Raw genomic sequence first — 12,214 nt, 5'->3', positions numbered from 1 at the left:
TCTCAAAAAAAAAAAAAAAAAAAAAGAATGTATTATTATATTTCACAATAACTCTAGAACTAAGAATATGGAATATGAGGTCTATCCACAAAGTATCTAGCCATGCAATATGAAAAATAAGATAAACAATGACTGGATTCTTTCTGGACAGACCTGGTATATTATTTTTCCTTCAACCCTTAGTATCCATGTGAAGAATGGTGAAGTGACAACAGTACACCAGGATCCTAAAGAATCAGAAAATGAAACGTGCCTGATAACCACTTCGTTTGTGTTACTCAGCTCAACCACCAACACAGACGGGGATGCCTCGGTCGGAATGATCAAAGGAGGAACTGTTATGTTCTCCATAAAGGTTTCAGCACTTTCAGCAATGTTTTCTTCTATCTGCAAATATTCTTGTTCAACCATAGACTTGATATCACAATCACCATGTGCTTGCCCTGCATCCTTCAGGACTTTGTCAGTGGGCAATGGAAGTTTAGCATAGAGAATGGCCTTCTGGGGATTTCCAGAAATGTAGTCTATGGTGCATACATCAGAAAGTGAGGAAAGACTTTTTAAGGCATCCTCAGGGAGTTTCACTTTGTACATGTCCTCAAATGCTTTGGGGAGTGCACTGGCCCAAAGGCCACTTGAGTATTTCACCAGCAGCTTCGCCACTTTCTCTTTAAAGTCTCTTGGCATAACCGTTGAACACCCTTTCGATGGTGGTGTTTGTTTAGGAGTAGGTAGCGGGGCCAGAGGTACTTTTTCTGTGTCCAGTTCACTTCTCAGAAGCTGCTTCCTCTTAGCTGGATAAAGAAGTAAATCTTGGCCACCACTGCAAGGTTTTTCCACCTGAATTTTTTAAATAAAGCAAAGGACAGATATTTCAGTGGCTATCAACAACCTAAAACACATTAATGCATTTTCAATTTGAGAACACTGTTTTCAAACTAATGAAGAAAACACAAGTGTACAATTTAGTCTTCTTAATTAATAATTCTTTCATGTGTTGCCTTCACCTCCAAATAACATAAGCCACATTTCAGAAGTCAACAGGAAAACAAAATAGTATTAATTTCACTTGTGTGGCATCCAGACTGTAGCTGCCCTAGGAAATCAGGAGTGCTCTGTCCTATAAAGCATACTTCTCATTTGGTTCTCTCTGCCAAATCCAAAGCAATAGCTTATAGAACTGACTGAATACAAGGTAAAAATAAGTTGTGAAAAGGTTATCAGAACTATAAGGAACAAGCCAGGGAAGAAAACCAAAAAATATTTAGCCAACATAGGAGTGCTAGCTCTTTTCTTACTGCAACATCCTAAGAAAACGCTCAGCTATCTATTATTTAGAAAACGATGTTTCAGAGGTAAAGTTTAAACAACCACAGCAGAAAGTTAGCTTTAAGTGTTGTTACTTTAATGAGTAAGTGTTAACAATACCAGGCATTTGTAGCCCTTCTCTAATTTTGTTTGCATACCATTCCTGAGAGGCATGGTTTGATGGGATCTTTTTATGTAACAGAAGAAAGAGGAGAGTAATGGAGATACAGTACTCTTTTTTTCCCCAAGTTCTAAGCCCTACTACTGGACAAGGGGTCAGTAAACTTTGGCCTGCAGCCCAGTGCAACTCATGGTCCATGAGCTAAGAAGTTTTTTTGGAACACTGTCATGCTTAATTTGCTTACATATTATCTATCATTGCTTCTGCACTGCAGTGGCAGAGTTGAGTGAGATAAACTGTGCCGCACAGCTCTTGGCCCAGAAAGCCTAGAAAGTTTACTATATGACTCTATACAAATGCAGTTTATCAAACCTTGTGCTAGTTTACATTGCAGTTAGTATTTCCAGTCTTCTGAAATATTCCTATTTCATCAGCTCCCATTCAGCTACTCCTTAGCTATAATTTAAGCTCTTAGGAGGATTCACTACGGTAGTAATATATATGTATAATGCTTACAGGAAGCCCTCTCACCCACACCCAGAAGAACAGAATATTACAATATGCGGGGTGGGTAGCTTATTAGTAAAGAACACTAACCTCATTTATTTTACTCTCCATACAATGGAAGAGGGAACAAATACGTATGTACAAAAAAAGAAGGTTTGTTACCACAGAAAGAGCTTCAATTAGTCAAAAGACAGTTAATTAGATATCAAAATAGATTCTTTTAAGTCTGACTACATATTCTGGATGATATACAAGAAATGGATAATGTCAATGTAAGGACAAAACATTAAGTTTTCCTCTTTATTCTGCCAATATGTGCTTAAGTTTTGAGGACTGAGGAGAAGTTCCACACCTGAAGGCCTAAAGCATCATCAAAAGTAGAGGAGATTAGTACATGCCTCACAGGTGCAGGCATCTCTATCACCAGTGGTGGGTTCCTGAAACCCTAAGACTCTCTGGTTGGCACCTTCTATGACTGTCAGAAGTTACATCCCTATTTTTAAGCCATAGCAGCACAAATATTTGGAACACTCCTCATCTTCTCTTGATGGTTAGTCTACTTCTCTAGAGACCCATGTTTGGAATCTTAAAATGTCAATCTTCACTGTGCTTTAAGACATGTAATAAGATACAAATGCAGATTGGGTATCCAGGGAAAGTTTTAAAAACATTCTTCTGGAGCAAATGGAAAAAGAAAGCAGAATTCTATGTGAGATATTCATTTGTCATATAGAATACCACTAACGTACAGTTGGGCATTGCATAATAATGGGAATACGTTCTGAGAAAAATGTCAAACATTGCCAGGCGATTTTGTCACTGTGCGAACAACACAGAGCACAATGACACAAACCTATTATTAATAGTAGAGCCTACTCCATTGTGTAGCTCCATTATAATCTTAAGGGACCACCATCATACGCGTGGTTCATCACTGACTGAAATATCATTAGTTGGCACATGAATGTAATTTTAGATGGAGATGTAGTAGCCCTCCATATCCAAAGCCTGTAGGTCCCATCTTAAAACTCTTCTTCTGTTTTCACCTACTAACCTCATCTCAACACCTTCTCTGAAGTGATGGTAGAGGCTAATTTCAGTGAATGATAGCCCATCTTATTTACCTAAACTAACTTACGTAGCTCTTATCTCCCTCCCGTTCATATGGCTTTTTCCAACTCAAAAGAGGTTAAGAAGGGTTCTTCAGCTTTATGAGCCTTTTTTTTTCCAATAAGTGAACTGAGAATATGAGATACTTCAATGTTTATTCAGTCCCCCCTCCTTCAAGTCCCAAATTGCCATTTCCACCTACGCTTTAGATATGATCAGCAATTACCTAAGAATGTACTTAATTTTTATTGAATCTCTAAATGAGTTCTTCCAAATAGGAATTACTGTCTCAACAGAAGTTATGAGCACTATGTCCACTTAATGAGTTGGTCCAAGGGCAAGAATAGAATTCCCATTTTTTCTGGCCTTTATTACAGAATAATCCTTAAAGATCTGAAGTATAATACTAAATGCTAAGCTTCCAGAGCACTGTCTGACGCATGTAAGCCAGCCTGTAAAGTAAAATTTTAACCAATAAACCTGAATTTATCCAAAGTCTAATAGCCAAATAACCATATGAACTACACACAGATTTCTTTCCTCAGCAGTTCTGTTTTTATTGTCTGAGAAAGATAATCTCCACTGAAATGGCTAGTTCCTTGAATTATAGGCACTTTCCAATCCTGAATAGCTTTTTTACCTCATAAGTGTTGCTTATGTGCCTAACTTCCATTTGTTCTCCAGTGATTTGGCCTCTTTGAATCCAAATGAGCATTTACTAAGATAGAGACAGGCCTGACTTTAGGAACTGAACCTGACACTAACTGGAGTTGATACAGATATCCTCTAACACTTTAGGCACAGATAAATGTAATGATATGGAAAATGTGCCTGGTCTACATAGTTCCTTCCTTAACCAACCTTTGGAGAATGGCTAAAGGGTTTCTCAATTCAAAGGGAAAAATTCATGAATTTCATACTATTTAAAGTTTAAAAATATAATTTAAAACAAATGTTTTTTCAGCTTAAATTTTAAGTTTTCACAGGAGTGGAAATTTGCTTTTCCTGTGCATTCTGCTGCAATTACCGTCTGCCCTCCATAAAGCATACTACTGTCTCTTTTTATTTTCCAGCAAATGGGCTTAGGAAAGACATCAACTACCATAATGATCCTCTGCTGACAAGAGTCTCCCCCAAAGACCAGGAATTGCTGCAATGTCAGTTAGAGTATGGTGGCCATTCTTCACTGTGTTCTGATACAGCTGATAAGACATGTTCATTTCCCCCCCCCCAATACAGAGCTGTCTTCTGGTCTTCACAAATGACCAAGATCAACCAATATCTACTTGAAACATGGCTTTTATTATTTCCTCAGTATGACAGATCAGCTGCTAACCATTTCAGGTGGACCTCTGAGGAGGGGCTTTGATGACTTTTACTTCCTTTGTTCCACCTGGTTCAGGTATATGCCCGAGGAAGGGATCAAAAGGCCTGTACTGCAGGAGAAGACTCAGGATCACAATCTTGTCCTGGATGTTCTCTTTGTTTTGCAGCTCTATGTTTTTTCTGTGGCTTTGGTCGTCTACCCCCCAAATCACCAGTCCAATGATGGGAAGTGGCAAGACTATAATAACTTCACACACTATGCATGGATACCTACTCCACCTCCCAATAGGAGAGACAGGTAACATAAAAGGGCACTTCCCTACACTACGGAGTCAAGCCACCTCCCTCTGATGATCATCAAAAGATTCTGTATCTAAGAAGCCTTAAACTTTCTATCCATAAATTCATTACATTCAGCTTGATTTCTGCCTCACTTGGAATCACAACTTGAATGAGATACTTCTCTTACATCCCTCTGGATTTCTCTAAGTTTGGAGGAGACATATTAGGTGTGGCAGATGTGAGGCCCAAGGACTTACATCAGTTCCTTCAGTAGCTTGCTTGTTGGCACTAATAAAAGTCTTCATCCTATAGGCCTAGAAACTTTCTTTTTCTCAACTCTGTAAGGTCTTCCCTTCTTCCTTTCTTGTTTTTCGTGTGCTGTAAACTTAAAGTTCTTGAAGCCAAACACCTCTAAGTCTATGAAGGCTCTGCTAATTCTGCAGCACAGACTTCTGGGTAAGCTTACTATCTCTTAATGGAATTAGAATTTTCTTTGGGATTCCATAACAGAATTGGTATCATCCAATTAAATCAAGGAACTTTTCAAAGCATTTGTATGGGCAAAGTTTTGTTTCCATGGGGTAGTGGTTCTTTAGGTTGAACCTTTAAATTAATTCTAAATTTCATTTTACATGGTCACTACCCAATACAAACCTGAGACAGTACAGTAAAATCACATTTACTTGGAGACCTGCTTTCTAGCACTCCAAGCATTAGCAATGTTTATAAACTCAAACTAAAAACGATTAAAAACAAAATAAAGTAACAAGAACATAAAAATCAAACCAATTTGGCTTCAGCAGTCAATGAAAGACCCGTGGGTATGGAGCAATAGTGAAAATACCCAAGAGTTACTGACCAAAAGGTTGCACCTTATGATTACTCAGTTCACGGAAAGACAGACTGGTTGATGACCTCCTTTAGAGACAGCCTTTTTTATGCAAAAGTTGAGACCTACTGGAAAAGTTAGACAACTGAGAAAATAGTCCACAGTGGCAAAACCAAGTCACAATGAGGACAAACTGATCAATGTAGATCTGAAGCCCATAAGAGGCAGCAAGGAGGGCAAATCTATGTATGCAGGAAAATACAGTAAGATGAGCCAAAGCTGAACCCATCTAACTCAAGCTCCCATCTCATACCCACTGCTACACAGCAGCAGGGTACTGAAGCTAGCAATGATAAGCCCAACATACTCAGACACAGTTAGTTTTCCAGTCAATTCTTTTGAAGAAAGTACAAGGGTTTATGGCATGTTTCACCAAGACTTAATCAAAGATGAAAGTAAAAAGATCCTTGCAGAGAGTAATCCCTAACTGTCATAAACTACCCAAGGAAATTCTTTCTCCACTATCTAGGATGAGTTATTTTACAGACTCTAGAGCAGTGGTTCTCAACCTTCCTAATGCTGCGACCCTTTAATACAGTTCTAATACAGTTCCTCATGTTGTTGTGACCCCCAACCATAAAATGGTTGTTACTTCATGAAGTAGCAAGGAACATAATTTTATGGGTGGCAGTCACCACAACATGAGGACCTGTATTAAAGGGTTGCAGCATTAGGAAAGTTGAGAACCACTGCTCTAGAGGCAACACTCACTCCCACACCTTTACCTAGGAAGGATTTCATTGATGCTGTCTTAGGCACAGACTACAACTATTTATTTTAGGGTAAAACTTCAGGTCATTTTCCAGTACCATGGCTGGAGGTTAGGCCCCTTGCTCACATTCCTTCAGGAAGATAATGGAGTCTTCTGGTAGAAAATGTGCAGAGTATTTTGGGATAATCTCAGCTGGTAGTTGTGGTATTTGAGACTTTCCTTGCCCTCATTACCTCTGCAGGGGTAGGGGAGGGAATGAGGATGGGGAGGGTAGGGAGAAAGGAATCTCTCCCTCTACCATGGCAGAAATTCACCTCAGTTTGTTTTAGTTCCTTTGAAGTTATTTCATTCACTGCTCTAATTCCTTCTCAATTTAAACTTTTGTTCTTCCCTCTTCAGATTTTCCTCTGTTTTCACTGAGATAATTTCCTTTGCAGAGCTATGGGGCATGCTCTTGGTTCAGCAGAGTTAAAGTTTTGGGCTTTAATTTAAGTTGGGCCGCCCCTCAAAAAATAATAGCTGCCTTTTACTAAACACCTGCTATGTTTCTGATACTGTACTAGCAGCTGCTTTATATATTTTCTCTCATATGATTCTCAAAACCAGGTGTCCTCAAACTATGGCCCACAGGCCACATGCAGCCTGCCTAGGACCTTTATCTGGCCCACCAGGTGTTTTTGCCACCGCTGCCTGTCCTGCATAGCAGCTGACTTGTCCTGGGGCCCACAGTCCACCCCTCCAAAGGTCTGAGGAACAGTGAACTGGCCCCCTGTTTAAAAAGTTTGAGGACCCCTGCTCAAAACCATCCTATGACATGGGCAGAATTAGTCATATTTTAGAGCAAACTGAGGTTCCAACACAATGATTTGTATGCTAAAAGGCAAATAGCTAGAAACAACAAGGTAAAAATCTACTTCAAAGCTCAGTCTCTTTCTAGTGTGCTATGGGGCCTTATGGGTTCTTTCTGTTTCAAGTTCCAAAACTGCAACATTTTCCCTCAATTCTTCTATTTTGATTTTGCAACAGTGCTATTTTCTTTTTTATTCAGATGTTCACTAAAATTAAAGTTAAAATTGCTCCAATAATGTGCTCATGACATTATTTTTATTGGTAAAAAACAGAAAAAATTATTTTATTTTTAAAATTTTATGGCTATAATTCCAAGTCTTCAGTTTACCTTTTTATCGTGGCTTCTGCCGGTATTGCTACGTACGTAAAGTGTATTTGATCCCATTAAGTTTGAACATAGTCACTGCTCTCTGATTTATGTTCTACTTCTTCAGAAGTACCAACTGTTTGTTTTTTTTTTAACTCAGAAATATCCAGGCATTTTAAAAAGGCAATTCATTTTGTATGGCCTGAAAGATGCTTTATTATCTTATATAATTAATTGCCATAATTAAAGTTATGTGAGATTCCTAAAATCCCAAAATATAAAAACACATTTCTATGTAAGCAACAGAACTGCTGTTACCTCCTTTGATGTTACAGAAATTACTGTATTGACACAATTCAGAATTTTACAAATTTTTAAGAGTATATGGTATTAGAGTACTAAACTTAAAGCTTAGTAAAGGATAGGAAAATGACATATAATAAAAATAGAAATTAATAGTGAAACATCTTTGTAGAAGCCATGAATAATTAGCATAATTTGACAGTTTTTCCTCATTTAATTTTATATTCTTTAATTTTATTCTGTCATTACAAAAATATTATTCTCTCTAATTAAATCCTGGTATGCCTCCAGCCCAACTTAGAATGTTTTCCCAGCTGTCTCACAACTGCCTTTCAGCAAGTCTTGGGGTTACCGATGGAAAGTCTCCTCAGCTGAATGTCTTCTTGTCTGAATCACAAACCAGTTCCTCAGCTCTCTAAAAGTTTTAGGCAAGACATAATTCAGGTGTCCTCAAACTACGGCCCATGGGCCACATGCAGCCCACCTAGGACATTTATCTGGCCTGCTGGGTGTTTTTGCTGTCACTGCCTGTCCTGCTTAGCAGCCAACTCATCTCAGGGACTGCCTTCCAGCCCTCCAATGGTCTGAGGCCCTCCAGTGAACTGGCCCCCTGTTTAAAAAGTTTGAGCACCCCTAGTATAGACAGTTGCTGTCTTTGGAAGCCAGGATTTTAAAGTCATCATTTTGCCGATTTTATAAATTCCTTTTTCTACAATGAGGATACATTTATTTGGACTAAGAAGAATAATCAATGAAAGGTAGCATATGGGGTGGCATGGAGTGCACAGACAAGAATTGGCAATTGCTTTTGCCTTGATGGAGAGGTCTTTCTCTTCACCCATGTCTCAGAGAACAAAAAATTTCAGCTAAATCTCTGGTGTTTAGCAGATATTGGTGCAATATTTGGAATTTCACTAGAAATCACTCAGCACAAAGCCATGGATCCTGGGTGACCTCAGGGTAGGGAAACAAAGTGGTTGCATCAAATGATGACTCCTGAATGAAGCAGCTTAGCCTCTGCTTGCCCCTGAGCTTCCTCATGAGTCAAAAAAAATTTTTGAGACAGGGTCTCACTGTGTTGCCCAGGCTGGAGTACAGTGGCAACATCATAGCTCACTGCAACCTCAAACTCCTGGGCTTAAGTGATTCTTCTGCCTTAGCTTTCCAAAGTGCTGGGATTACAGGTGTGAGTCACCGTGCCCAGCCTGAGCCACTTTCTTCTTATTGAATTTCTCTTGGTTTCCTGAAAACAGCATGTTTTCCCATCTTCAGGCTTTGGTACAAATGGTTTCTCTTGTCTGAGGTGCCTTTCACCTGCCTCTTGACCTAACTTCTATCAACTCATCTGTCAGGTTTTTGCTTAACAGCCACCTCCCCTGGAAAGTTTTCGTTACTCATCAGACTAAGTTGAGTCCTCCTGTTTATATGTTCCCTCACCACCATGCACTTCTTCACAACAATCACAGGCTTATCTTCATTTGCTCAAGGTCTGTTTTCCCTGCTTGACAGAAATTCCATTAAGTAAGAACCATGTCTATCTTGTTTACTATTTTATCCCTAGCACCAGGTCACATAGAAACATTTTATAAATCCTGGTCTAAATACAACAGTTAAGAAAAGCCATTTTAACAAGACCCCAGCTCTAGAATAGCTGTGAGGTATTGCTGCCATTCTAGGGCTCAGTGGGACTCTTAGATTCTAATATCCTTGCTGTGTAGGCTATCTTGGGATCTTTGCCTTTCCAAGACACCTTCTGCACAATTTCCACTGCCCTCCCAAGTTGCCTTGGAACACGGAGGAACTGATCCATCACTGTTAATAACTCCACACATTACTTTAGCTTTTAAAACTCTCAGCATACATTTTGCTGTCTGAAGGATCCAAAAAATTCAGAACAGATTCAAAGCATCCTTCTACCTGCATCGAAATGTCTTCCAACATCCTTGTGAAGTGGCTTATAGCACATAGCTGATTAGAACCTCCATGAAAGTAAAATTTAAAGCTAATTGGTCGCTGAAGCTGACAGTGCCCATTGTGATATTCAAACAGAAATCTTTGCAAGTGGTTATCTCTGGGTGGTAGGATAATGGGTGACTTTTATTTCCTTTATCACTTTTCAACCTTTTTCATTAAGAATGTTTTATATCATTGGAGGAGAAAACACTTTTTTAAAAAGAAAGAATATCCCACACTTGGATTTCTTCTTCAGTTACATGACTAGCCATGGAAATGTCTATTATATTCTAACTTTTCTGTACAGCCTTGGGACTGATCTTGCTTATAGTAACATCAGCCCTAGTGGCATGCTCTTAGTGTTTCTGCTCTTTAGAAAAATGAAAACAAGAAGTTAGAAGAAAGGGAAAATAACTAATCTAAAGCTCTTTAAAAATAACAATGGTGGCTTGGTGCCTGTAGCTCAAACGACTAAGATGCCAGCCACATACACCAGAGCTAGTAGGTTTGATTCCAACCTGGGCCTGCCAAACAATAATAACAACTACAACCAAAAGTAGCCAGGTATTGTGGTGGGATCCTGTAGTCCCAGCTACTTGGAAGGCTGGGGTAAGAAAATCACTTAAGCCCAGGAGTTAGAAGTTGCTGTGAGCTGTGATGCCATAGCACTCTACCCAGGATGACAGCTTGAGGCTCTGTCTCAAAAAAAATAAATAAATAAAAAATAACAATGGTATAACTACTAAAACTGTTTAATAGCAGACTGCTAAAAAATGTTCAGAAGTTAAAAAAACAGTTTTGAAACTATCAATAGATGTCAATACAACTGGCAGTTTGGGTCTCCTAGGTACAATGCTCCACTAAGCAAATTACCATCACCTATAAATTGGTAGTGATCACATCTGAATAGTCCTGCTCAAAATTGAGAGATACAACATACAGTAGATAGGAAAGGAATACTATAGTTCTGCTTCTTGCCATCACTACTTGGACAGAAAATAATCATAAAATAAAAATGAATTCAAGTGCTGAAAAAAGCAACCAAGAAAAAAACCATCAGTTGTTTAAGCACCTAAAACATAGTAGGAAACTTTATTTTAGGTAAAATTTTAACATCAAAAAGAAGTATACTCTCTCACTTACAACCCTATCAAGAGAAATCTGGAACTCTGGAGGCATGTAGAGTAGCATGGATGAAAATTTCCCAAAAAGCCATCAATAAGAAGCTACACAAAGACTAATAATGCTTGTGAACTATAAAATTACCAGAAACAATACATTAATAACCTGTAAAGTTTATTTTTAAAATTTTTACTCTAAAGGAGACTTCTTTTTCAAAGCTTAATAAGGAATTACATACGTTATCTTGGCAATTAAAAAAGTACTTTTTCACCTAATCTATAAAGTTCATGAATATTTATAGATTTAAAAAATAAAGGAACTATAAGCATTCTAAGAAGGGCACTAAACCTTCAAATTGAGCAGCCTGGTAAAACTTCCTCTAAGGTCCCCTCAAGGACAGGAAAGTCTGTCACTAATCCTGAATCCAAAGGGAAAATTCTTCCCAGAACAAAATAAAAATGGAATAAATTAAAAAGCAACCTTGGGAAATTGTACTGTAAGAACAAATGCTACATTCCACATAAATCAGAGGTAACCAGAGCCATTACAGGGTTTGACATCTCATCTTGTTTTCCCACTTGACACTGTACCTTCTAACATTTGTCACATTGCCCTAGTCTTTTTTTTTTTTTTTTGAGACAGAGTCTCACTTGCTTGCCCTGGGTAGTACTGTGGCATCATAGCTCACAGCAATCTCTTGGGCTCAAGCAATCCTCTTGCCTCAGTCTCTCAAGTAGCTGGGATTACAAGCAAGTGCCACCATGCCTGGCTCATTTTTCTGGTTGCCTTTAATTCTCAACCTATGAGAACTAAGGTTTCACAGGGGTCACCTAAATACATCCTGCATATCAGATATTTACATTACGATTCATAACAGTAGCAAAATTACAGTTACAAAGTAGCAACAAAAATAATTTTATGGTTGGGGGGTCAGCACCACATGAGGAACTGTATTAAAGGGTTGTGGCATTAGGAAGGTTGAGAACCACTGAGAGACAGGGTCTCACTCTTGCTCAGGCTGGTCTTGAACTCTCACTGCGGACTCCCAAAGTGTTAGGCCTCCTAGAATGCTACAATTACAGGCTCGAGCCACTGACCTGGCCTACCCTAGTCATTTTTTTCATGCTTGTCTCCCTCCAATTTTCTTAAGCACCTGTGTTTTTAGTACCTCAGGCAGTGAATGGCATATGCCAGTACAAAGTGAAAGGTGTATGAGCAAACAGGACAGATGAATGAAGGAAGGTTACTTGCCTGGAAAAGGGCATTGGGACTCAAGTGAGTGACAGTGGCCTAGAGGAAAAAGCAGTTACAAAATACACGCTTTTTTTCCCTTTTCGTGTAACCTCAGATTCCTGTGCTCAAGAGATCTTCCTAAGCCTCCTGATAGCTGGGGCTACAGGCCCACACTACCATGTCTGATTAATT

General features: G+C 38.9%; 1 protein-coding gene across 2 annotated transcripts in view; it reads right to left on the bottom strand.

Annotated features, from left to right (window-relative positions):
- The window catches only part of TDRD7 (tudor domain containing 7), a 90,206-nt gene that overhangs the window by 40,982 nt on the left and 37,010 nt on the right, over positions 1 to 12,214 (bottom strand). For both annotated transcript variants that reach the window (XM_003785152.2, XM_023510501.1), the window contains exon 7: positions 254 to 840. In XM_003785152.2, the coding sequence (XP_003785200.1) occupies positions 254 to 840 (587 nt within the window). The remainder of the gene's footprint in view (positions 1 to 253; positions 841 to 12,214) is intronic.

The sequence above is a fragment of the Otolemur garnettii genome, unplaced genomic scaffold, assembly GCF_000181295.1.
Source record: "Otolemur garnettii isolate 467f Iridium unplaced genomic scaffold, OtoGar3 scaffold00014, whole genome shotgun sequence".
NCBI lineage: Eukaryota > Metazoa > Chordata > Mammalia > Primates > Galagidae > Otolemur > Otolemur garnettii.
This window is presented reverse-complemented; position numbering and strand designations above follow the sequence as displayed.